The sequence below is a fragment of the Callospermophilus lateralis genome, chromosome 11, assembly GCF_048772815.1.
Source record: "Callospermophilus lateralis isolate mCalLat2 chromosome 11, mCalLat2.hap1, whole genome shotgun sequence".
Lineage (NCBI taxonomy): Eukaryota > Metazoa > Chordata > Mammalia > Rodentia > Sciuridae > Callospermophilus > Callospermophilus lateralis.
The window spans coordinates 7,525,618-7,552,433 of NC_135315.1; the positions used below are offsets into that span (position 1 = coordinate 7,525,618).

General features: G+C 57.6%; 1 protein-coding gene across 1 annotated transcript in view; it reads left to right on the plus strand.

Annotated features, from left to right (window-relative positions):
* Positions 1–26,076, plus strand: part of Sdk2 (sidekick cell adhesion molecule 2) — a 231,757-nt gene extending 205,681 nt beyond the window's left edge. The window contains exons 40-46 of the mRNA XM_077110562.1: positions 2,301–2,462; positions 4,962–5,087; positions 9,322–9,486; positions 10,768–10,908; positions 11,153–11,291; positions 12,543–12,669; positions 21,888–26,076. Coding sequence (XP_076966677.1) covers positions 2,301–2,462; positions 4,962–5,087; positions 9,322–9,486; positions 10,768–10,908; positions 11,153–11,291; positions 12,543–12,669; positions 21,888–22,241 — 1,214 coding nt within the window. The 3' untranslated portion in view covers positions 22,242–26,076. The remainder of the gene's footprint in view (positions 1–2,300; positions 2,463–4,961; positions 5,088–9,321; positions 9,487–10,767; positions 10,909–11,152; positions 11,292–12,542; positions 12,670–21,887) is intronic.
* Positions 26,077–26,816: the final 740 nt, after the last annotated feature.

Below are 26,816 nucleotides of genomic sequence, written 5' to 3' on the forward strand. Positions count from 1 at the left end.
GGAAGGAGGCTTTCCCAAGGCAGAATACCAGCAAGCTGAGGGGGTGGGTGGGGGCAGCATTCTGTGCCCCCCCAACTTCTAGACAGAGAATCTTAAAATCTACTCTTCCCCTTCAGTCAATCAAGAGCAGAGCAGCCAGGGAAACCTGGTCCCCAAGGTGGACAGGTCTGTATAGGACCACGAAGAAGGGGGCCGCTGGCAGTCCTGTCCTACCCCAGCGCCTCCCGAACCCCAGGGTTCTCAGCCCTTCTCCAGGGCCGACCTTCTTTGTCCTTTGGAGGGTCAGTGACCCCTTTGAGAATCTGCTCAGAGCCTCGGAGCCTCTCCCCAGGAAGATGCACAAGTTGGGGGTCACTGCACCCCTAATGCCATCTGCCAGCTGCAGATCAAGAGACCTGCCCCACAGATGCCCCTCACACCTGAGCCCCGCTCATCCAAGCTGCCCTCAGACCCCCCTGCCACCCCCAGGCCCCACTTCCAGGCCCCAGGCAGGGGACCCTAATGGGGACATCAGACTCTTGCTTTCCTCCCCCCAAGGCTGCCCAGACACGGGGTGTGAGCGAGCTCGGCTGAGCAGGGTGCCCAGAAACAGCTGTTCTTTTGTTATCACCCATCTTCTGGGGACCGGGGTCTTAGAGGCAGGGAGGAGGCTGGGTGGCTCGAGGCCTGGGACTTGCTGGTTCTAGCGAGCTGTTGGGCAGTGGCTGGCCTGCCATGGGTGCTCTGGTGGCAGGAAGTGACCACTTCTGTGGTCATCCCTCTTGCTCTCATGCCTCCCAACAATGGAGCCTGGTAAGAACAAGGGGCGGAGCCTGGGAACACTCTGCTGCCAGCAGTTCTGGGTCAGTGGAGGGAACAATGACCCTCAGTCTCCCCGGCCACCACCTGGGTGCCAGGAGCTTGTCCCGCAGACTGGACCTGTGGGTTATGGTACCAAGGGGGAGTGGGGCCTGAGGAGGAGACCTGGGGACAGGTCCCAGGACGGAGGTCACAGAGACAAGATGCAGGGGGTCAGTACAAGCTTTCAATACAGTGGCCTCTGCTTGGCCTGTCCAGGGATCTCCCGCCTAGAGGGACGCGAGCGCATCTCTCGGTGTGCAGGGTCCACTCGGCTGAGCTGTATCTGCTTACGTTTTCCCGCCCTCCCCATCACAGCCCAGCTCACCATGAGGCTGGACGAAGCCCCGTCCGGCCAGCATGGTGTCTGCCCGGCTCCTGCTCCAGCCCGGGGTGTGGGCCAGCAGCAAACCAGCCTCCCAGGACTCCAGCAGCCCCCTCCCCTGCAGGGAAAGACAAGGCCCAGGCAGGCAAGGGGTGTGTCCAGCAGTGTCAGGGAACAGGTGCCCCGTGTCCCTGGTCCTGGTCCTCATCCCTCCAGACTCCCGCTGTCCCACCCTCTCATTGTTCCCTCCTCAGTGAATCGACCAGGCACCACCCGTGTGCTGGGCGCTCTGTTCTTATGTTTAGGGTGCTCCCTGTTTAGGGGCTCTTAATCCCCTGGATCAATAGAAGAACCAGCTGAAGCCAGGCTGGGAGGCATGCCCAAAGACACCCAGGACCAGCGCTGGGCTCTGAGCCCAGCCCATGGACTGCAAAACCTGTCCCTGCATGGTGACCAGTGTGGACCTTGGAATGGGAAAGGGACTCGGCCCTTGGGGAGGCTGGCAGTGAAGGGGCTGGACTCAGAGCACACACCCCACCTGAAAGCAGCCCCCAGCCTGCCCCCTGGTTGCCGTGACCTGGGGTGCCGGGACAGCCTCATTTCTGCCCTAAAAAGGGGCAGGTGATGGAGGCCCTGGGGGATCTCAGCTCCCTTTGGAGGAAAGAGGAGACTAGAGGTGGGACTGGGGGTAGGGCCAGGGTGGGGTCTGGAGCCGGTCACCGGTGTCCCCTCCAGCTCATGGAAAGACAGAAGGCTTTCCTGATAGACAGTGACTAGAATTCAAGTTCCACAGGACCTTAGATAGGGGATCAAAAGTGGGGTGACGTCAGTGTGGGGCACAGTTGTAAGTGCAACGGGATGGTGAGTGCTCTTCCCGCCGGGTGCTACCGGACCCTGTTCAGGTCACAGATGTTCTCAGGCTTTGACCACTGCGCGCTCTCTCCAAGAACAGTTAGAGGACTGTGCTCTGGGAAACTGAGTGGCCATGGGGCTGGTGACACCTCAGCCTGATTTCCAGGGGTACAGGCTTAGCCCGTGTCTGGGGGCTCAGGCTGCTGTCCCTGCCCCACAGCTCCCAGGGGCCCCTGTGGCCTGGCTCCGACGAGCTGCTTCAGTCCCTGCTCACTGTGCTTCCTAGGGGTCAGCAAGATCGTGACAGTGGACGTGAAGGGGAGCAGCCCTCTGTGGCTGAAGGTGAAGGACCTGGCCGAGGGCATGACCTACAGGTTCCGCATCAGAGCCAAGACCTTCACCTACGGGCCGGAGATTGAAGCCAACGTCACCACAGGCCCAGGAGAAGGTAGGGGAGCAATGTGCTAAGCACTTCAGCACCCCAAGTCGGAGGGGGCCCCAGGTGTCAAGAGCTGTGCTAGACCCTTCCCTTCCTCAAGCCTCCTGGGCTCTGCACTTGGTTAATGGCATCTGAGTCCTCGGGATCCTTAAGTCACAAACCCAGACCCTCCTCTCAGGGCTGGGTCCTGTCCACGTGCCCCTTTCTTTCCCTCCCAGCCTCCATCACCTCGTTCTGGTCCAGCCCCAGAACCACCAATGCCCTCAGAGTGGGCACAGAAGAGTCCCCTCAGCTCCTGTTACAACGAGCCGTCCAGGGTGCGGGCTCAGAGATGTTGATTCCCTGGGACGGAGGGGGCGCCCAGCAATCTGCACTAATCACAGGAATACCCGGAGGGTGTGACCACTTGGGCACCTCTGGGAATTTTGGTGGAGAGGGCAACCTCTGAAGAGGCAAGCCCCTCAACCTCCGCCTAGCCACCTTTACACCACAAAATGCCATTTTGTGTTTACGCATGTCTGAACTCTCTGCTTTTGAAGCCCTCCCTGACCACCTGCCTTAACCATCCCCCTTCTCTGGCATCCTCCCCCGGTTGTGTGTGGCGCCAGGTTTAGACTCCAGAGTCCTGGCCCAGCCCATCCTGAACACAAGAGCCAGCTCCCAGGCCAGGTTGCCCACCCCCTCCTTAACTCAGAAAGCCCGCAGCCTATCCCAGACGTCCCCTGCCCTCCCTCGGCCTCCCCACCCACACAACAGGGTCCTCTCCCCAGGAGGCCTGGGCTCTAGGAGGAGCAGCGCCCAGCAGAACCCTGGTCTCCTGTCCTTGCATGTGCAGCGGATTTGTCTCCCCGGCGACCCCAGCTGGCCACTCCTCCCTTTTCCTTTCTGGTCACTTTCTGTTCCCCGGGATGGTTCTGCAGAGGAGCAGACCTGTCTCTGAGCACCCTGAAGAGAAAGGCCGCAGGGCACTGGAGGCAGCGGCCAGCTCCACCCTGCCCCTGACCCCAGCCCCGCCCTAGACGCATGCACCTGAGTCTTCCCAGAAGGGCCCTGGCCAGCAAAGGGAGGGCTACTCAGTGGCTGGGGACAGGAGAGGGTCACCTGGACGGTAGCTACTCCATGGAAGGTGGGAGATGCAGGCAGGAGGCTGGAGAGATACCCAGAAAGAAAGAGCATGGCTGCCTGGCCGTATGGGTGGGAGGAGCCTGTGGGGAGCACAGCCAGGGCCTCCTTTATCTGGAGCCCCGGGCAGCGCCCCAGCCCCTCCCTCAGCTCTGAGCACTGTCCTGTGCTGTGAGGACCCCAGTCCCAGGGTCACCCCCGCCCTCCACACCTGGAAGATCCAGCTCTGCTGTCCCCTGGCTGCAGGCAGGATGCTCCTCGAGGCAGGGAGGGAGGAAGGAGCTAAAGTCCTCCAAGGCCACAGTGCAGGGCAGACGCAGAGGCCCAGCAGTGAGCTGCCCAGCCATGTGACAAGTCCCTGGCCTCCTGTCCAGGCCGACATGCTCTGCTGGCCTGGGGGAGCTTCAGTGCAGTGCTGGGCTCTCTGCCATTTTCACCAGGCAGCCCCCAGCTCCCTGTATGTACTCCAGCACCTTCCTGGGTCCCAAAAGCACCCAGGAAGCACCTACTATGTGCAGGGCTCTGGAGAGGCCAAGCTCATGTCTGGGGGAAGCAGGCTTGCTGGATGACAGCAGGAGGGACGGGGGCTTGGAGACAGCAGCCACCCAGAGGACGGGTACCCCACTTGCCCTGGCAGGTGCTCCCCAAGAAAGGAAGGGGCGCGGGGCCCTCTGTACACAGATGCCTGACACTCCTCTGCTACAGAAGCAACCTCCTGTCTCCTGCTCTGGTTTCCTGGCTGGCGATGTCCCAGGCTGCTCCCTGGACACACCTACGGGCCAGGGGGGTGGCAGGGAGCTCAGTTCTTCCTCCTTCCTCCTGCCCAGGCTCCTGGGGCCTCCTCTCTCCTCACCTAGCCTAGCAGCAAGTGCAGTGGGGGCAGGGAAAGTTCAAGCAGGAGGTAGGGCGATGTCACCATCACCTGCCAGGAAAGGAGAGTGGGAGCGCTTCAGCCCCCTCCCAGCCAGCACTCCCATCTGCTCTCACGGCAGCCACCTCTGCCGCCCCCAGGACACATCCCATCAAGCCTTAGCCTCCCGGAGGCCCTTACAGATGGACACACTGAGGCACACTGGAGGGACATGAAAAGTGATCCAAGTCACCCATCTGATCATTTCTGGGCTGGGACCAAACCCCTCTGACTCTTTCCTGCTTATCTCATGCCCTCCGCTGCCCTGGGATTGGAAGTGGGGTGCAGGGGTGACCAGTGGGGTGCAGCCTGGCGGGCCTGAAGGAAGCATGCTCCTCAGGCCTCAGCTTTGCGGCTCTGGCGGCTCTTGGCCGGGGTGGGCCTGGCCGCCCCGCTCCTGCTCCTCCAGCCCAGGTTGAGGGGCTGGGCAGCTTCTGGGGGTTCTGTATACCCCTCGCTCACTGTGTGGTTTGCAGGTGCCCCAGGACCTCCAGGAGTGCCCATCCTCGTGAGGTACAGCTCTGCCATCGCCATCCACTGGTCCAGCGGAGACCCTGGCAAAGGGCCCATCACCCGCTACGTCATAGAGGCCAGGCCTTCAGGTGGGCGCACACTGGGATGGGCCCTGCCTGGCTGGGCTGCCTCTCCCCCTGGGAAGAGTCTCCACAGCTCACTTCCTGCCCCTTCCTGAGTCCCCACACTTGGGGTTCGTGTCTGACACTCATGCTTTGCGGGTGGGGGGCTGCCGGGGCCCTGTTGGGGAGCGAGAAACGGGGGCCGGGGGCTCCTCTGAGCTGGACTCTTGCTTGGGTAAGAAGCCACCAGAGAAGGACTCTTAGTTCTAGGCGAGGTCTGATCTGGGTTGAGGATGGTCACAGAAACCAGAAGAATGTGGCGCACGGTGGTTAAATCCCACACCCTCCCGAGCACCTGGCGGACGCTGCTTGGCTGAGGAGGGCCCGCTGCCTGTCAGCTCGTCTCTGCCATCCCGGCCCAGGCAGTTGGTGCCTTGCACCGGCCTCTCCTGTCAAGCCTGAAATCCCATCACAAGAACTTCCAAAGCCATCAGGGGATGAGCAGTGATATGTCACTCAGGGCGACTGCTCCCTGTCCACTCCTGTTTCCCCTGCTTCCCGGGCTCCCCTTACAGGACCCCTGCTCCCTGGTCGCCAGATTTCCAGGTTAATCAGAGGCACCACGGCCAGCCGAGCGCGACAGGCTTGTTTTGGGTGTCATGCGGATCTGTGGTTGTGTAACTGAATCCGGGAAAGGAAAGACTTTGTTGCTCTAACCCGATAGCAAATAATAATCATAATGAGAAGTCCTCAAGCGGATCAATAGCTAAAGCTTCCCATGCGGAATATCGAATCATCCCAGAGACAAATCAGTACCACCTCTGCAGAGTCGAGGGCGAGTCATCCCCAAAAGCAGAGTTAATAACTCTAGGAGTTCCCAAGGCCACTGCCACCAGCCATTGTCTTAATATTCTGCTAATAATCACAGTTGCAATAGCTAATCCATCTAGCAGCTCAGATGCACCAAATTGCCTGAGATGCACACGGCGCTGGCTCAGTCCCCGCTCCAGATGGTCCCTCCCTGCCCCTCTAGTGCAGGCAGCTGAGTTGGCCAGGAGACCACTGTGTGCTTCTTCCAACTGGGGCCTGCGCCTATTTATCCCACCACGTTGGCCGACCTGGTTGCCAGCTATGGAATGTTGGCCCTGGACTCCAGCCTGTTGATTTTCCAGTGTCCCTAGGGAGGCCTGGCACGAGCCTTGGAGTTCTAAGTTTGGGGGCCATGACATCAGCTCGTCTCTGCCCTCCCAGCCCTGGCAGTTGGTGCCGTTGTACCGGCACAGGTGGAATCGAGGACTGAGCAGAAAAGGAAGGACCAAGACTACACTTAATAAAAGGCCAGGGCCAAGCAGCCCCAGAGAGCCCCGCAGCAGGCCCTCTTCCACCCGAGGGGAAGAGGGGCAGGAGCCAGGGCTGGGGAAGTGTCATGGCCGTCCCCTGAAGCTGTTGGCAAGAAGCCTCCTGTTCCAGGATAGGCAGCTCCTGTCCTCCCAGCCTGCTGCCCACCTCTCATGCTCTCTCTCTGCTCCCAAGCTCCTTATCTTCAGGACAAAATAGCTCTTGTGGTACCTTGTCCCTGCCTGGCTTGTGCTTTGTGTTATACAAAAGGAGCAGAACATCCCACTTTCTACAGGCCCAGGAGGTACCTGGCATGGCTGGGAGGGATTCACTCTGGGCACTTAAAGACCCATGGACCTGGCCCTGCAGACCAGCCAGCTCCCAGGGCTGAAGGCCAGGGCCACAGTGGCACGTTCCAGAAGCTTCTGGCCTGGCCCTGCTGCCCCGGCCCCACCCTTTGTCTCTGTATGCGATAGAATAAGGGGAGAGAAACAGCAGGAAGGAGACCTCAGCTTCTAGAAGGCAGCAGCAGGGTCCCCCACAAGCCTGCGGGCAGTGAGTTAGCCCTTGATTCCTCCAGGCACTGTCCTGAGCACCAGAGGAAGTTCAATGCCAGGAGCCAGACCACCCCAGGCAGAAACTCCAGCTCCGCCCCTGTGGCCGAGTGACCTGGGGAAGATGGCTTAAGCTCTCTGAGCCTTGGTTTTCTCATCTGAAAAAGGGGATAGCAGTTCCTTCCTCTCACTGCTGCCCTCACATGGAGAGGAAAGCAGGGGACCCAGCATGCTGGACAGAGGAGGTAGGGTGTCCTTGCCATTATCCTCACAATAGCTTCTGCAAGGTGAGCAAGAGAACCCAGTCACCTGCCCCAAATTCTGGCCTTTCAAGGCAGGAAGCACCAAAACTGGGCACAGGCCAGGGGAGAAAGACTTGGTTCATTTACTCAGCAAACACTTAGAAGGCATCTGGGCTGGGGGCTCAGTCTGCACCGAGACCAACAAGGCCAGAGCCTTGCCCTGGAGGAATTTTGCAGCCGAACAAGAAAGAGATTGAACAGAAGATAGGAGGTGTACAAGCAGAGACTCAGGAACATTGGACCTTCCATGAGGCTGAGGCTCAGACGCTGGGCCTTGGGTGAGGAGAGCTGTGAAAGCCGGCAGGGCCCCTGTCACCTTCCCCAAGTCAGCAAGGTCCACACTGGACGGGAACTGGCTGCCCTTAGTCAGAAACAGCGATAGGACCCCGGGCAACTCTGCTGGCGCTCTGGCCTGAGATGCTGGTTCTGTTAGAAACATTGAATCCTTCAGGCCAGGGACGTGATGCTGAGCAGGGAGCCGACTTCAGCCTAGGGGCAGCTGTTTCCAGAGGAGTTCAGGAGCCTGTCGAGAGGGGCTGTGGGTGTGAAGCCGGAGGTGCTGCTCCCAGAGAGCAGCCTGGAGGGCCTACTGGTGACTGAGTGAACACCTGGAGCAAGCCCCTGGGGGAGGACATGTGAGCTCAGTCCCCCAAGGTGCTCCTAAGACCTCTGGCCCCTTGTCCCCATGAAGAAGGGGTCAGACAAGGGCCCCAGGGGCCTTACTCCAAGGAGACATTTCCAATTATCTCTCCACTAACCTCAGCAGCAAAGTGCCTCCCTCCAGAGGCCAGGCTGGTCCCTGTACCCCATGCAGAGCATCTGGCCAGGGCCCCTTCTGGCCTCCCTGCCTCCATGATGGATGCCACAGGGCCCTGGCAAAGCTCGCTTCATGGGGCAAACAGACAGGGGCCAAGAAAGACATATGTCTTTCTATGTCTTTCTTCTCTGATCTCTGCTCCTAAGAAAAGTGAAAGTGAGCCAGTCTTGGCGGTGCACCCCTATAATCCCAGCAATTCAGGGAGCTGAGGCAGGAGGATCCAAAATTTGAGGCCAGCCTTAGCAATTTAACAAGGCCCTCAGCAACTAAGTGAGAAACTGTCTTAAGAGTTAAAAAGAGCTGGGGGTGTGGCTCCCTGGTTAAGCACCCCTGGGCTCAATCCCTGGTAAGAAAAAAAAAAAGACAAAACAAGAGAAGAGGTAGCCAGGAATGATCCTGGCCACTCGACCAAACCTTCTCAGGAAACCTGAAGAAAAACGGGGGTAGGGGTGGGTCCTCTTACTTCCACCTGCTGCCACTCCATGTTTTAAGTAGGAAAGGGGGTCAGGAAAGGTAGGGGCCCAGTTGGGTGAAGTAGAATATTCCCATATGACAAGATCTTAGCCTCTTACGTCAGAGTTACCAGCCATTTTAGTAACTCAGAAAACAGAAGAGGTGGAGCTCATTCTATGCAAGGGTAAAGAGGTTGAATCTATTTCTCCAGGTTGTGGTACAGGTTGGATCTCCCTTCTCCGAAATTCCTGGACCTGAGTGGTTTAGACTTGGGATTTTATTTTTTTTTCAGATTTTGGAATATTTGTATATATATAATAAGATATCTTGGGGCTAGGACCCAAACCTAAGCACAAAATTCACTTCTGTTTCCTATACCTCTTATGCACATTGCCTGAAGATAATTTCACACAATAGTTTAATAATTTTGCTCATGAAATAAATTCTCGTGGTGAAGAATTTTCCGCTTGTGGTCTGTCTCCTAGTGCTCAAAACATTTTGGGTTTTGGAGCATTTCAGATTTTAGATTTTCAGATTAGGGACGTTCAACCTGGATTGGGTTGGTGGCTGCTGTGTTTTCTGCTTTGTGCGTATTTTATTAATGTTCCACAGATGTCTTAATAACAAAGAATAAAAGACACACTCCAAACTGTGTCTTTAAAAAGACCCACTGGGGACCCCTCGGCACCAGGCACTGAACCCAGTGGCCACCCAGTGCCTTGGGGAGTGGCGGGATGGGTTTGGGCAGGACTCGAGGCGCCTCTCACCTGTGGTACCCCCTCTCTGTGCTCTTGCAGATGAGGGGCTCTGGGACATCCTCATCAAAGACATCCCCAAGGAGGTGAGCTCCTACACCTTCAGCATGGACATCCTGAGGCCGGGCGTGAGCTATGACTTCCGGGTCATCGCAGTCAACGACTACGGCTTCGGCACCCCTAGCAGCCCTTCCCAGTCTGTGCCAGGTACAGGCTTGTGGGACAGGGAGCAGAGGAGCCCCATGGAAGAACCTTGATGGCAGTGACTGGGCAGTAGGGGAAGAGGAGAGACCCCACACCAGGCACAAGAAACACTGGGGTGGCCACAAAATGATATGTCCCATCGGTTCACCAAAGCTGCAATCTCTGAGGCCAGGGCCTGTGTCAGCCCTCCACTCTGGGGGAAGCTGAGGGCCTTGGAGCTCTGGGATTCCCTTCCTGGGACTTCAGAGGCCCTGCACAGGGGCAAAACAGTGGACCCCAGATGAGAACTTCCAGGAGCTCACCACCCAGGAGGTTTGAGGGTGCCAGGCCATAAACTATGTTTCCACGGACACTGCTTCCCGGAATAGAGGGGGCCAACATCCTGTAGAACAGCAGGTAACCCAGGGCCTCGAGGTCCTGACTCAGCAGCGTCTAGGTGAGCTCAGATAGGCAACCCCCGCCCCCCAGACTCTTCTCCTTGCTCTTCCCAGCCGGCATATCTCAGAGCTCACACAGGACTCACGTCTACACCCAGGATCCAAATCGGATCACTAACTACTTGGAGTTGTACAGCCCCCTTCTCTAAGGCAGAAAGGCAGCTCAAAATTCCTACACACAGGATGAGCTCAGAAACACAGCCTCCCCGCTCCCCCCACGCACCTGCCCCTTTGCCCAGGTTGATAGAACCGAGTCAGGGGCTAGAAACGCTCTGACTGGGGCAGAAGAGCAACCCCTCACCAGCAGCAACCCGGATTCCTCTTGGCTGGGTGCACGAAGCACAGTACTTGAAAGGAGGGAGCCGTACCAGGAAGAGCATCCTCAAGCTCCATGGGTCCAGCCTCCCAAGTCCCTGTTTTCTGCCACCAGATCTAAGTTCCATCTAAGCGGAACCTTGGGGAAACTCACCCAGGTCCCCTGCGGGCCAGAGAAGCACCCACACAAATTCAAGTCTGCCTAGCAAAGCCTTGGACAAAGGGGGACAAGCGGGGAGAAGGACACGCAGCTAGCACTCTGCTGCCCCAGTTCCTGAGTTCCTGGCAGACATCATGAGTCAATCCCAGCACTCTTACCTAAGGGAGCAACCCCAGAGCCTTTTGTGAAATGACCCCCCAGGCAGTCCTTCGCCCAAGATGAAACGGTCCTTCACCTTGTCTCACGTTCTTCCCACTTTGGGGGACAGAGACCCACCGACCCTAATCTGCATGAGCAGTGGAAGGGCCCCAGCTGTGGCGGGAGGCTTGGGCCAGGAGCACCCTGGACCTGACACCCACATCCTCATTCCAGCCCAGAAGGCCAACCCCTTCTACGAGGAGTGGTGGTTCCTGGTGGTCATCGCCCTCGTGGGCCTCATCTTCATCCTGCTCCTGGTCTTTGTGCTCATCATCCGAGGCCAGAGCAAGAAATATGCCAAGAAGACAGACTCGGGTGAGTGAGCCGGCACCCAGCCCTGCCGCTGGACTGGACTTTCGCGTGTCTCCCTTTGGGCCAGGGCGGGGTGGGCCGGTTGCTCTCCTGGCAGTGCCCTGCACAGGCAGGGAACATCGGGCTCCTGGACGCCGTCTCAGTCTCTTATTCAACTCGGCAGAAAGAGGGGAGCCCTGCCGAGTGAGGGAGTAGGTGGGCTGGGAGGCCGCAGGTCTAGAGGTGTCTACCTCTCCCCCCACCACAGGGAGCAGTGCCAAGTCCGGAGCCCTGGGCCACGGGGAGATGATGAGCTTGGACGAAAGCAGTTTCCCCGCCCTGGAACTCAACAACCGCCGGCTGTCCGTCAAAAACTCCTTCTGCCGAAAGAACGGCCTGTACACCAGGTAGTGGCCTTCCACGCGGGGAGGGGTGCGGGATGGGGGCTTGGGGGCCAGAGCTCAGGGCCCCGCAGTGCAGGCTGGGGGCGCGCTGGGAAGACCACAGAGCAGGCGCGACCCACTTGGCCTTCCTCGGTCCCGCCGGGAAGCCGCATTCAAACTCTGGGGCTGGGAGCGATGGCACAGGGACAGTTCCAGACAGAACACCTGGGCCTGCACGGGTCCCCCAGGCGCAGCCACAGCCCAGGGCGCACCGGGGAGTTCACGAGGAGGTGGGTTCTAAGTGGACCCCTCAGTGGCAGCAGAATGTAAGCGACTTGGAATTTTTGCAAGTTAACCCAGGGCGAGCGGCTCCAGTGCCCGCCTGCAGGGGGTCACCTGACCCAAGGTGAGCCAGGCCTGCTGAGGCACCTAGCCCGCTCCTCAGGGACCTTTGCCAGGAGCACCCCCACCCCGTCCTTCGTGGCCTATCCCCTCCCCATCTGGGACAGTGTGGAAGCCCCTCCCTGGTCCGTATCAATGCCGCAGCCGCCCTCCTGACACCCGGCTGCAGCACCTGAAGGCAGCCGAGGGAAGGCGGAAGCCGACGGTACCTGTCCAGCCCCCGCTGCTGCCAGGCTGCCCTCTTCCAAGGCAGGGGCCACTGCTGGGGCCTCTGCCGATAGGATGTGGTCACTTTCTGTGCCCAGGAGCTCCAGGGGGATTGTGACTGCAGCCGGGGGCTCCTGTCCCCAGCCTCAGCCCTATTGACATTCCTGGCTCGTTGGACGCTGCAAGCCGGGGGGCAGCCTCTCTCAGGGTGGACGCACAAAGCTTCTCTCTGTCTCTGTTTTGGAGGGACAAGCCATGTGTGTGCTCACGGTGGGGGACAGAGGGAAGGACAGAGGGTGGGGCTCACTGGCTCTCATCCCCGGCCAAATCCGACCTCCTTGGAAAGGGCCACTGGAGACCCTGGGGCAGGCCCAGCGGGTCCTGCACGCCACGGCTGCCCGCCAGGCTGGCTCCAGGGCCCTGCCTCGGGGAACAAGGGGCCATTTCACCAGTGCCCTCACCTCCTGCCTCTCCCTACATCTCCCGCCCACCGTGCACACATCTGGGCCCCTGTGTGTCCCCTGCCCACTGTGAATACACAGAAATCTTGTCTGCACCAAACCAGCCCCAGGCTCCAGGGCCCTGAAGGCAGCCACAGGGTGGGTGCACCCTGCACGTTGCCAGGGCAGCCTCAGCATGGTGCCCATTCTTTCCCTCCTCCTCCAGGTCCCCTCCCCGGCCCAGCCCCGGCAGCCTCCACTACTCGGATGAGGACGTCACCAAGTACAACGACCTCATCCCAGCAGAGAGCAGCAGCCTGACAGAGAAGCCCTCGGAAATCTCCGACTCTCAGGTGAGGGGCCAGAGGGCTGAGTGCCCTGGACAGGGCGGGGGAGCAGCCCTCCCAGCGAGGGGCAGTGAGGGGAGAGGACTCTGCAGCACACACGGAGGCAGATGGCCCGTCACATGGGTTTTCTTCCTTCCCTCCTTCCCTACCTGGGGCCAGAGAGACTAAGAAGGCCCAAGAACTCACCAGAAGTCATCTGCACACCAGGTGCCACCCCCAGGTTCTGCTCATAGTTTGCCCCCAGGACTGACAGGCTCTAGATCGCATGAGATCCCCCAAGAGCGTGGTCCCCTAGACTTGCGTGGGTCACCCTCCATCAGCTTCTCAGCAGCAGAGGAGCGTGCTGAAGGCAAGGGGCAGGAGAGGAGGAGCTCTACCTGGCCCTGCAGCCAGAGCCCTGGACAGCTCTCGGCCCAGCTCCTTGAGGGCAAAGGAGATCCCAGGTCCAGGGTCCTAGGGCAGGAAGCAGTTGGACCAATGAGACTTTGTGCTTTGGTGGGTGACCTTCTGCCTCTGAACCGGGGTGCTCTGGATGTGCTAGGTTACCTCTCTGAGCCTCCGTTTCCCCCTGTAGACAGGCAGGGGTGGTCATAGGCCATCTCATGGTACTCTGGGGGACTTTGCTGAGAGTCTGGCCCAGGACTGGCACACAGCAACCCTTCAATCAGTGCTGCCTTTTATGTTGGGGTAGGGGAACCCGAACTCTGGAAGACAGAGCTTAGAGCTGTCATCAGGTGGGCCAGGCAATGGAGACACTTAGCTAAGGGGCTGAGGACATTCCAAGAATTGCCAGAGGGAGCAGGCTGACCTGCGGGGAGGTGCGACCACGGACTGGACTGTGAACTGGGGCCGCGCCCTGCGCTGCTTTGCTCAACTCCAGGGTTACGGAAAGGCCCACCTCCGTCCACGGCTCACAGTTGGTGGGCAGAGACCCCAACTTAGTCTGGCTTTCCCTGGGACTTGGTGGGGGACAAAGCTGCTTGAATCCTTGTGATTCAGCTTGTGACAGCTTTTAACTTCGTGCGGCCACACCAACTAGGGCGACTCACGAGCACACACAGGCTGGGCCCTTCCCCTAACACGTGACTTTTCTTTCTTTTCCCCAAAGATGGTGACCAGCATTAGATTCTAGACATCCAAGGTAGAACTGACAAAGATAAAGGGACTTTCTCTGACCATGGGGCAGTTGCATGGGACTCCTGAGATGTGCTTCTGCTGTGGTTAGAAGCAGCCGGCAAGAGGGGCTTCCTGTGTTGCTTTGCTTGGTGGCCTTTGACCTTCTGCAGAGCACACCACTACCCCTCCCTTACTGCCTGGGCTCAACCTCAGGGACAAGCCCTCCAGGACAGGAGAGATTGCCTGCATATCTCAAGGCCTTTTTGTCACTCTGCAGGAATCTGGAGGAATCTCCTGGGGACAGAGTAGTCCCATGGCCAGGAGACCATGCCAGGGCCTCCTAGCCTTAAAGAAAGACACCCTGTGCTCCAGACCAGCTGACCTCAGAAGTCCGCTCAGGGTGGACCCAGAGTACCCGGAACCCTCCCTCTGCTAAGCCCTTGGTCTGATTGGCTTAAAGAAGCCCATCATTTGAGCACTGTTCCCATAGCAACTGGGAACCAGTCCCTCCCCTGGAGCACTGCCCTGGGAGAGGGGGCTCCCCAGGCTCCAGAAGGCAGTTGTCACAGCAGAATGCCCACACTCCTTTTGGGGTTGGTCAATCCAGCCCAGGCTCTGGGTGCCTGCCCGGGGAGGTGGAGATAGCTCAGGTTTGTGTTGGGGCTCAGCCATGTTGTCTTGGGTCCGTTGGCTCTGGAGGCCTTGTTCCAGAAAAGCAGCCATCGGGATCACCACGTAGGCCCTGTATGTGGTGTCCACAGGGGCTAGGACCTGTCCACTCCATAAATAGTAACTTAATTAAAACAGCTAAAGATCAGCCAGGCATAGTGGCCCACACCTGTAATCCCAACCACTCGGAGACCGAGGCAGAAGGATCACGAGTTGGAGGCCAGCCTCAGCAACTTAGCAAGATACTGTCTCAAAAAGAAAAATAAAAAGGTCTGGGTGTGTGGTTCCATGATAGAGGCCCCCAGGTTCAACCCCAAGTACCACCAAAAAAAAATGAAAAATTTCTAAAAAATGAAATCAAAGGTCACTTAGGAAGCTAATCAACCAAAGCAGACTCAAGGCCAAGTACAGGTTCCCAGGACACTACAACAAAGACGCATGGTTTAAAGTTATCATTTCTTTTTCACCAACTCCTACCTCACACATCAGAAATCACACTGGTGACCCCATCCCCCCCATGTCCCTCGTGTCTCACCACATGAGGGTGACAACCCTCTGAAGCATTGGTGTCATCTTTTTGTACAGAGGAGGATCGGAGGTGGAGTGGGGTAGCTTAGGTCCAAGAGCCAGAGGTGCAAGCCCCAGATTCCAGCTCCTGGCTGCAGAGCCGGGTCCTGGTTCAGCCCTGTCTCCAGGACCCACCCAGGGGCCAGTGGTGTCCCCTCACTGCAGACCTTTCTGGAAAAGTCTTCAGAACCCGTCAATGGCACACTTAAGGAGACGGAGCATTCCTGCCACTTCGCTAACTTGATACATTTGACAAATAACCATAGATTTAAAAAAAAAAAAATTCAAGCCTGTCCTTGAAGAACAAAGATACTCAGAGGAGGGGGCTCTAGGCATTGAAGTGTTCTCCAAAAGACCCCCTTGCAGCTGTGGCCACAGAGGGCTGCTGTGGCCACATGCATGGAAAGGTGGCTCCGGGTGGCTGAGCCTGGCGTAGGAAGGCACTCTGTCCCGTATCAACCCTGTGACCAGGAGGGTCCTCGGCAGCCCTCCACCCTCACGAGGCAGGAAGCATGGTGCAGCCACAGGGCTGCTGGGTGAGGGAAGTGGAGCTGTGGGGGCCCGGCTCACCAGCGGTCCTGGGAAGGACATCCAGGATGCTCCCCGGGAAGGTGTCAGTCACCCCCGCACCCCCACCCCCCAGCAGACAGCTCCTAGATTCTGCAGCTACAGGCAAGACAGGACCCTGACACAGCTAGAAAATGTTCCTCTGTGCTCACAACCAGTGAGCGCGGGTGCCCCCGTCTTCTGGGGCCTGGCGAATGCTAGGCCAGGGCTCTACTCACACACACACACACACACACACACACACACACACACACTCACTCCTGGAGCTCACTCATAGGACAAGGAGGTGATTGAGACGTGATTCTGTCCCCTCCCCAAGAGCTCCCCGTTCGTCCTGGGAGAGAGAGAGACTTGGAGACAAAGCAGCTGGCCCCCTCCAATACCCTCCGTCCACACATAAGTAAGCCCACTCTGTTCCAAGGCGGTGTCTAGAGTGTGGCACCCCACCATTGTGAAGTCCTTCTGGGAAGATGGTGGAGCTGATGCCAGTCTCCCTTCGGGTCTTGCCACATGTCCCCCAAGACCATCAGCAGCTTCCTCCAAAGTTTCAGTGGCTCCAGAGAATCACCGCCTACCTTTTTGAAGTCCCCCTCCAAGTGAGCTGGGCATATGCCACCTGGTTCATATTCTAAGTCAGACCACCCAAATCTCACTCTCCCAGACTGGAGGCAATCTGTGCAGCCGCTTTCCTGTGATATGGTAATAAACAAAAAGTCAATCTGACTTATAAACAAGCCCACATGATTCCCTGAGAGAGAAGCCACAATGGGGCCCTGCGCGGAGGGACAGAGGGGAGGGGCCGGCTCTCCCCCAGCAGTGAAAGCGGGGAGCCCAGAGCTGTGCTCCGAGCGGTGCAGAAGGGGCTCCAGGCAGAGGGAGGCACACCCAATGATGAGACTTAAAGAGCCTCATTTGACGGAACTTCTAAAAATGCACTTATGGCCGCCTTCCAACTCCGTTTTCAAAATAACAGCCCAAGTTTGGTAGGAAAAAAAAAAATCTTTAGCACAGAAATTAATCTCAATGGGGGAAAAAAGGCCAAACCCATGGCATCCGCCTTCTAATCTCGATACTCAGTTCTGGGCAGCGTCATGGGTGGCCCCTCATTATAATGGCATTAAGCCTCTCTGAAAGAAGTAAGAAGAGCCCGGGGCGCGGTGGCCCGCGCCTGTGATCCCAGCGGCTGGGGAGGCTGAGGCAGGAGGACTACAAGTTCAAAGCCAGCCTCAGGAACTTAGCAAGACCCTATACCTCAATAAAATATAAAAAGGGTTGGGGGTGGGCTGGGGCCATGGCTCAGTGGTAGAGCACTTGCCTGGCATGTGTGAGGCACTGGGTTCGATTCTCAGCACCTCATAAAAATAAACAAAATAAAGGTCCATCAACAGCTAAAAAAAATTTTAAAAAAAAAGGTTGGGGTGTGTCTCAGTGGTTAAGTGCCCCTGGGTTCAGTGCCCAATACCAAAAAAAAAAAAAAAAAAAAGTACGAAGAAGATTATGGAGCCTTTGGAGCCTGTGGTCCTTAGGAGCCAGGATGGCTTGAGGTTGCTGGGGAGGTGACATTTCTTGGTCTTCAGAGCCCCTGGGAGCCACTGAGGGGGTTATGGCTGTTTCGAGATGAGGAGGAGGCTGAGGGGGGCCTGGAGTGCATCTTCCCTGTACACCTGCGTGCGCCCCGCACACCTGGGTTGGCCCCAGGAGGAGCGGGCACTGGCTCTGCCCTCCTGGGGCTCTTCCACTCACTCACTCCGCGGTGCATTTCGTCAAGAGCTGTTTGCTCGTGCCACGGGACAGCCTCAGACACGGCTTGCTGGTGGCAGCTCCAGAGGGGGCAGGACAGACCCTCCATTATGGCGCGCTGTGATCCACGAGGGGAAACCGCGTGTGTGCCAAGAATCCTGTTTCATTCTCGTTAAGATGTCGCGGAACCATCTGCAGGAGTAGCTGTAGGAAGAAAGTGGGCACGAGCGTCTCTGTGTTCCCTGGCGTAGGGCAGGGGCAGTGCCAGGGCAGTCCTGGGATAAGGCCACTCGGTCGGCGCAGAGGCCCAGGGAGGCCGCCTGGAGGAGGTGGCGTTCATTCGGCGTGAACAGGGCTGGGTCGGCACGAGGAAGCGAGGAAGCCGTGAGGGTTTGACAGGGGTGGTCCCGCCTGCCCAGCAGCGCTGCACCCTGCTGAGGGTCTCTGGTCTCTTCCATGTTGCCTCTTGTCCATGAAGTTGGGCCACCACTCCACAGGCTGGGCCCTGTCTCCTCCTTCTCCTTAACCCCTGCCCACCCAGGCTCTGGCAGCCAGGTTAGAGGACAAGCATCCTGGAGAGAGTCCAGGGAAGGGGGAGGGAGGCAAAACCACACATGGGCACCCGCTGATGCCGAGCTCCTTGCTCTTGAGGGTTCTTGGTTAACACCTAAGCACCCCACTGTGCAAAGGGGAGGCTCCCCATTTAATGGCAGCAGGAACAAAGGCTCAGAGAAGTTCACCGCATGCTCTGGTCTCAGGGCTCAGAAGGGCAGGTGGCTGGGCCTCACATGAGATCCAGCTGGCTCTGAGGGCTGTGTCCACTGCAGCCTGGCCTCACCCAGCTGCCCAGCACGGAGGGAATTGAAGGAGATTTTCCTTCACTCACCCCAACCCTTCCTCAGTGACCTCCCTTGAGACCCCTGACCCCAGGCATCTCTGCCAGCTGAGGGGTGGGCAGGCATTGGCTAGTAATTACTACCTGTAGGGGCACAGGTAGCATGTATGACATTGTGTCTGCGCTGGCATTTTTCATGGGATATTCCTGGGAGAATGTAGCATCCAGAGTCCAGAACTCTGAGGGGATGTCCAATGAAGTCCTTCAAAAAGACCTAGGAGATGGTGATTTCCATAGCCCTACCTGGCTGTAATTTCCAAGAGGCTGCAGCCCTGCAGGAAGTAGGCTGGCTGGCTCAGCAGTTAGAGTACCCAAGGGACAGGGCTGGGCAGGGCAGAAAGCCCCTGGGACCACAGGTAGGGAGCAGACTTCCCTGGGAGGCCACACATTCTTCCCAGACTCGTGGGGTGCAATTGCCTAACGACCCCTGCCCGGCCCCTCCACCCTGTCTCGGAGCCCTGGGTGGCTCCTCACTCCCGCGCTGGCTGAGTCTGGAACGAGAGATGAACAGAAAAGCAGAGGAGCTTGGCTTTGTCCCCTCCGATTTGCTTTGTTCTTTTCTCTGGGGTCCTACCGCCTTCGCCCCCTCCCCACTCCCATGGCCAGGCCTGGAGCCCAGGCCAGTCACTGCTGATTGAGTGGCTCTCAGAGCTGCTCAGAGGCCAGGAGCTGAGGCAGTGGCTGGTGGCCTGGCTAGGACGGCCCCTGAAAGGCCCCTTTGTTCTGGGCCCTTCCTGGGAAGCTGCATTCAATTACCGCAGAGGCCCTGAGAGCCAAAAGCTGCAATAGGAGCCCAGTCCCGGCTCTCTTTCTTCTCACCCCACCCCCCACCCCGAAAAGAAACAGATGTTCTGGGCCATGGAGGCGGGACAGCCATTGCTGATGCAAAGACCCTGCTCCTTGGCCCTGGAGAGCTGGGGGAGGGGAGCGCCAGACTCTCCCAGACTCCGTCTCTGGCTTTCCCAGCCCTGGTAGGGATCCTGCTCTGCCCAGGGCCTAGCACCCAGGAGGTGCTGAAGAGAGAGCAGCTCCTGGGATGGTGATGATCTGCAAGAATGAGATCGGGGCCTCCGGGACGGGCAGAGAGACCCCATCCTGCCCCCAGACCAGACACAGACATGCTCCACTTTGGAGAGGAGGTTAGGGGACAGAATCTGAACCTTGTCCTACTTCCCAGTGGCCTGAACAGTAAAACAGCTTCCCTATTCCCTTTGGACCCCTGGGGGGGGGGGTTCCAGGCCCCTCTCTACAGGTCTGCCCCTCCCCCCAGCACCACCTCACTCTCTCCCAGCCCCCTCTCCTCTGTCACCTCATTCCACCTGTGGACCGTGGGGGTCCCCCCACTTTACAGGACACTGAGGCTGAGGGAGCCAGAGCAGACTTGTCTATGTCACTGTCACCTCACCCCCAGAGACTCTTGGCTCTGGAGCAGCCCAAGTGACCTGGGTCTCCTCTCCAAGGCTGGGACCTAGGCTGGCTAAAATCCTGGAACCTCTGGAAATGCTGGACACTGTGAGACGGGACCTGGGAGGGAACCTGTGGGGCAGGCTCCCCTCGTCCCCTTTCCTCTAGCCCCTCATGGCTCCTCCAGGAGGGACCCCCAGCCTCAGGTGCCCACCCTCAGCATATGGAGTTCTCCTGCCTGTGTGTCCCTTTTGTTCCCCAGACAGCAGCTGGGCAATAGGCAAAAAAAAAAAAAAGGAGGGGGGACTTGCATTGTGCCTTGGGGGCAGGCCTCTCTGTCTTCTTGGGCAGTGGGGAGTGTCTGCTGGGGCTGGTAAGGGGATGGCAGGGGCTCAGAGGGGTGAGGCGAGGGGCCAGAGAACATGACTTGCAGATGGGATGGGAGGCCTCAGCCCCACGGGGGGAGGGAGGGTCCTTCCCTCCCCGGCCTCCAGGCAGGAGTGGAGGAGTGAGGAGCCTGCTGGACTGGGGAAAACCTGGCAGGCCAGTGTGGCAGCCCAGCTAGACCTGGCCTCCAGCCACGCCCTTTCTGCCCTGGGTCCTCCTCAGTCCTCAAACAGATCTGTGCTCTGGTAGCTTGGGCACAGAGGTGTGCAAACCAATTAGAGGAGCGAATCAGCAGTCATGGAGAGGGCCTGCTCCAGTGTCCCCAGAGGACCCAAGCTGGAACACTGTGCATTTCATTTCCCACGGCGGGGACCCTCGGGAAAAGGTCCAGCTGCAGTTTCTCTACCTGCAAAGCAGAACTCCGCGCACCGTCCCAAACGCATTTGCCTGGGGCTAACTTGAGTTTTCTTGCTAACTGCACCCAGGCTGCCATCAGTGGGCAGGGGATGAGGAAAGTAGGTAGCTTTCATTGGGAGTGCGCCCTTCACTAACATCAGGCTCCTCTCTCCCAAAGAGTTCCCATCTGTTGTCTTTTTAGTTCTCAAAACATTGCTGGGAGGGATGGGGGAAGGGTGCGCCATATTTTTAGTTCCGTGAGTCGGATTTTACTTTACACCCCAGATTGACTCTTGTCTCCATCCCCAGGAGAAGGATGAGGCCTGAACCTAGAGCAGCAGAGTACCCAAAGGCATTTAAGAACAACTTGATATTTTACATTTCCAAAGGGGGGTGGGGCCCGCAGTTGTCACCGCATAAAAATTCAGAACCTTTGTTGATATTTTCCTGTGCTTATTTTGTAACGAAGTGTCATTTTTATTTTGGAACTGGGTAGGCACTTACATTGTTCACTAGCAGCCTCCAAAGATTTCATCTGGCTCTTGTCGGTCCCCTGAATCAGTTTGAACCCAGATTACTACACATGGGTGAACCTCAAAAACCTCGCCCTAAGTCGGAAGTCAGACACGGAAGGTTGCATATTATATAATTCCATTAATAGGAAATGTCCAGAATAGGTAAATCCCTGAAGACAGAAAACAGATTTGTGGTTGCAGAGGGAGGGGTGGGAGGGGGAGAGACTGGGTTTTACTTTGGGGTGATGAAAACATTCTGAGCTAGTGCAAGGGAGGGTCTACAACATGGAGAGCAAACCTGAACACCCTGAGTTGCACACTGAAAACAATGTTGCTTTATGTTAATGTGAGTTGCACCTGGATTGGAAAAAAAGATGGGAACCTGGGTATCCCAGTCACCTGGACAAAGCAGCCCTCCTCCTTACCCCTCCAATTCTGCTTCTGTGGTTCCAGTTGCTGGTGGTTAACTGTGAGCCCAGAGTATGAAGTGGAAAATTCCAGAGATAAACAGAGAGATCACATTCGCATAACCTTTCTTACAGCATGTTGTTCTAATTGTTCCATTTGATGGCTGTAGTTCTTCCTCTCTGACCATGCCCGATTTATAAGTTAAACTTTACCGTGGAGGTGGATGTAAGGAAACATAGCATCTGTGGGGCTCGGGACCATCTCAGGTTCCAGGCTTCCACGGAGGGTTTGGAACATGGCTGCAGATAACAGAGGACAACTGTGTCCACCAGCCCTGAGCCAACACTATGGTGCAGATTTTCTGTCCAGTCTCTGCTCTGAAGAAGCAGGAAGAGGGCATCCAGGTGCAGTGCCCACTTGGCAGTGAGGGCACCTCCCCCATTTAAGGCTGGAAAGGGGCGGCATAGAGGTTGGTGCCTCAGGACCCTGTGCCCTCCAGCCCTGGCCGTGCTGAATGGACCCCACAAGGCCACTGATGTCCCAATCCTCTGTCTTCGCAGGGAAGTGACAGCGAGTACGAGGTCGACCCTAATCCCCAGAAGGCCCACTCCTTCGTCAACCACTACATCAGCGACCCCACGTACTACAACTCCTGGAGGCGCCAGCAGAAGGGCATCTCGCGGGCCCAGGCGTACAGCTACACTGAGAGTGACTCCGGTGAGCCGGACCACGCCACCGTCACCAATAGCAACAGCGCCCAGCAGGGCAGCCTCTTCCGGCCCAAGGCCAGCCGGACTCCAACGCCCCAAAACCCACCGAACCCCCCAAGTCAACAGAGCACCCTCTACCGTCCCCCCAGCAGCCTCGCCCCTGGCTCCCGGGCACCTATAGCGGGATTCTCATCATTTGTTTGACGTCGGAAGAGGAAAAAGAAAGAAAAATGATACCAAACTCCTCCTTCACGCTTCCCAAACCACCTGCCAGAAAACAGAACACCGAGAGACCCAGTCAACTCTTCACCTCCCGAGCTTATATTTTCTAGGGATTGCGGGGCCAGCGAAGCCGGTGCTGAGAAGTAGGGAGAAGGAAATCACAAGAGGATGTGGCCAGTCCGCTGTGAGCGTGGAGACGGTGGGGTTCACTGCTCTGAGTATCTGCACAGCTGGGGACGCGGCTGTCTCACTGATGCAGTGGGACATCAGTGTCCCTGGAGAGAGGGAGAGAGGGCAAGGGACCTGCACAAGGGGTCAGCCTCCCACATCTGAACAGCAGGCTGAACAGCAGGTGAGGCCGCAGGATGGAGAAACCTCTCGACGTGTGGCCAGCTGCCCCCTTCTGACACGGGCTGGTTCCTGGGCCCTCCGCCGCACTCCTCTGCAGAAAGGACAGGTATCCCAGGGCCAGAGCCTGCCTCTCCCTCTGCACCCTGCCTGGCCGGGTGTCATGGCCTGGCCACCCCCGCCCTGCCACCCACCTCCACTGCTCCCCTCCCTGCTCAGCCTGTCCACCACACATCTGGTTTATTTAGAAAAAGGAAAAGAAACTAAAGGGTGAGAATCTGCTTAGCGACTTTCTTGTTCCTACATATATATATTTTATTTTTTTATTGTGAATACAAGGAAGAGGGCCTGTGGGCTGGGGAGAGTTCCCGTATAACGAAACCCTGCCTCCCTTTACCTGAATTTCCTTTCCTGAGCACAGACAAGGCTCCACCTGGGGAGCAGAGGTGTAAGGCGGCTGACAGGATCCCCGGGCAAAATTAAGTGCCACACGTTGCAGAAGTCAGATAGGTTGAGGGGTCAGGCAGGGTGAGGATCACTGCCTGGACAGACGTACCACTCTCCCCTGAGCGGACATCTTCCTCCCGGCCGCACGCACGTGCGTGTACCTGAGTGCACACGTGTCCTGTTCACATGTGCAAGGAAAGGCTCCAGGATCCTTCCCCAGAGAATCCCCTGGGCCCTCCTGGCCCCGCAGCATTGATCACTTTCAGATCTGTGTCCCTCTGTCTCCGCTGTAGCCTGCTAAGTGCAGCACTCAGGGCCCAGAGGGCTGCCCAGGCCCTGAGCCAGAGGCCAGAGTAGCCACCATATGCTCAGTCTGCCCAGCACCTGGTTCACAGAGCCGAAGGGTGCCCCAACCCGGAGGGGCCTCTTCCTGGCTGGGCTCAGCCTGGCCAGAGCCGGGAGCACGGAGGGGCTGGTCAGGAAGCCCAGTCTAAACTGGACACAGCATCCGAGATGCATGGTGAGCCCAGCCAGCAGGGCGGGCCAGATGGGACCGAGGGACAAGAATAGCTGGCAGGAGGAGAGGATTTCATACACATGATCTGCTCCAAGGAATGTTCTTTAAAAAGCCATTTCTGGTGGCCTCATCTTCCCATCAGTTTGAGGAGGAGCCTTTCCAGCAGATTCCCTGGGTTATCTGTGTCCCCTAGGTGACCACAGGCAGCCCTGTGAAGTCTGCCGCAGACTAGCTCGTCACTGTGGGTGGACGGCTGCCTCTCAGAGGAACTGGCCCGGCCTGGGCATGTCCCATTCGGCCCGGGGCCCCTTCGTGGCGTGCTCGACCCACGCTGCCTGCCCTGCTGGAGAGGGGGCCATACCCTGTTTGGGGGGAGGAGAAGAGGAAGGGGAGGCCTCAGGCGGGGATTGGAGAAATGAGTCGAGGGAAGAGAGCCCAGACCCCTCTCCACCGGCCCCAAGTTAGCCGCTGTGCTAATGGCAACCGGGAAGGGAAGTCAGGGTCAAGAGCTCTGAAGGGAAGAGTCCGCCCAGGCTGCGTGGGCTCCTTGCCCCCTAAGGAATGTGAGTGGGGAGATGTGGGAGGCTGACCCCATGTGCAGACAGGGGCCGCTCGGCTCCTCTAGGGAGTCAGGTGCTCCAGGCCCCCAGGCCTTGTCTGGAGGCTGCCCTGGAGTCAGCGGGACCCGTGGCCCCTGCAGCATCTGCCCCCCAGCGGTGCATCTTCAGACGCTGCCCGTGATCATGCCACTGCCCTTTCTGCCGCCGCCTCCTCCTCCTCTCCTTCTTCCTCTTCTTCTTCTTTAACAATTTCGTCCTTTTCCCTTTCTCTGGAGCGTTTAACCATTGAAAGAAATTCCCAGTTTGCATTTGGGAATTATTTTAGCCCAACCCAGTGAGGGAGCTCTGGGGAGGAGGCAGGGCTGAGAAATTTTATCCTGTGTATGATCCGCACATGAGGCTGATCGTCCTTTGCCTTTAATGAATCACCTGGTGCACTAAAATCTCCCCTGCTCCCTTGCACACTCTGCTGCCACCCACGTGCCCGTGCAGGACATGCCCATGCACACCCGTGCTTACCCCCTCGCACACCACACTGATGTGCACAGGACACACCCACTTCCGCAAAGGGGCTCTGGCAACTCCCTCTGATGGCTGAGGCCATCTCCCCCGTGAGGCGCACAAGGCCTGGGTGACTTGTGCTGGGGATGTGACTGGGATCTGTTGCCCAAGAGGGTGAGGACACTGTGAGTCACAGCTCCTAGGAGAGTCAGGCTGGGCCCAAGGTGGACATCCCCCTTCGTCAACACCCATCCATCAGGAGTGGTGTCTCCACTGTCCCAGCCACATCTGGAAGCCCAGGTGGGTCTCCAGCTGTGGAACTCAGATTCGTCTTAGGAAGACGTCTCTTTGCTCTCGTTTACATATCTGCTGGGCCGGTGGAGCGTGGAGGCTCCTGGCACCTCCTCCCAGACACCTGGCCACGTTGGAAGGGTGTGGTGGGCACTGCCTAGGGGTAACGGGGAGCCCTCCTGGCTTCGATTTCCTGAGCCAGTGATGCCAGGACCCTGCCTCTGCAACTCTGCTGGCCGCAGGTTCACACCTGGACACACCTGGTCCCTTTGGTGTTGCCTGGCTGTGCCCCAAGGGACTCCGGTGTTGTCCCCAGGAGCCCAAGCATGGCTCGCCAGGCTGACCTCTCCCGCTCCTGGCTGTGCCTCTTGCATTCGTGTGAGCTGTGCACACAGACTGCCAAGAAAAACCAAATAGAAGCCCTGGATTCCAGAAGCACCTTCCTTCTAGGGCTCCAAGAAGTTTGTAAACCCAGGCTGCCCTCCTCACCCCTGCCCCCTCCCCAAATCCAACACTGCCGTGAGTCAGAGGTACGAGGGCACGGAGGTGCTGCCTCGTCCATGTGCGCTTCTAGAGGCCTTCTGTTGCTGCCCGCGCCTCCTGGGCAGACCCCCTAAGGTGCCAGTGCCTAACGATTGGACACTCTGGGGCTCCCTCACCGTCCCAGAGAACACAGTGAAAGTACCCACACTGGCGGAGGGGCCAGCGGGCAGGAGGGGAGCAGGGGACCCTCTGAGCAGCCGCCACCAGCTCCCGAGTGCCTCTGTCAGGTCCTGTCCAGGGACACCACCCTGAAAACCGCCACCCTGAGCACAGGTGCCCCTTAGGACCACCCCCTCTTCTCTGTTTCCATAAAAACAACCAAAAGCGTTTAAATGTGTTCCCTTTCTTCACCCATGTAGACTCCAAAAACAAAATCAATGCAGAATCTTTATTTTTTGATTTAAAAGATATAAAAGAAAAATTATGGGAGAGAATTCGTTATGGCAGGTGTCTATCTGTAAGAAGAATATATATGTATATGTCACATAGCTTGTTAGCAGGTTTATTTTTTAAATGAAAGGTTAAAAGAAATTGATTTGAAATATATACCACGATAAGTCCCACGTCCTGTCAAACTGTCAGTATTTTATAAATAAACTTTTGTTTTGGAGTTCTGAAGCAGCGTTCATTCTCTTCCTCCCCGGCAGGGGACGGGGACACCTAGCCCAGTGTCATGTTCAAGCCATCTGTTCCCCAAACGCCCACTGTGAGCCACGTGGGACCCAGGCACAGTCCAGGACCTGACCCTCTGATCTCTTCATTCAAAGATGGGGGCATATCTGTGCCGAGTGAAATGAGCTATTTTATTTATTTTGAGTTTTTAGGATAAGCAGGAGTTGTGGAGCACACCCGTGGTCCCAGCGACTTGGGAGTCTTGAGTCAGGAGGATCACGAGTTTGAGGCCCGTCTCTGCAACTTACTGAGACCTTGTCTCAAAATAAAAAGAGCTGGGGATGTGGCCCAGGTTCAGCCCGCAGTAGGTCGATAAATGATAGAGCATGGGCATCTAGGGCAAGAGCCACCCAGGTAAATTAGGCAAGAGAGTGATTAATAACAATAACGATAGCGACAGCGAACTCTATCATGGGTTCACGCTGCGCCTGGCACTGCTGTAATCATGTTACACTTCGTAACACATGACACCCTTGCAGTAGCTCCTAGCAGGGCAGCTGGAACAGACAGGGTGTGTGTGGCCTCCCCTCAGGCAGTGGCAGAGCCAGGATCTGCACTAAAGCAGTCAGGCTCGAGAGGCCGGTGCTGCCACTCGGATAGCTTAAGGCTCGCCTCTTGCCCATTTTTATTTGAATTTCTCCAAAGCCAGTTCCCTGGCTCCTGGGCATGTGGCTGTCC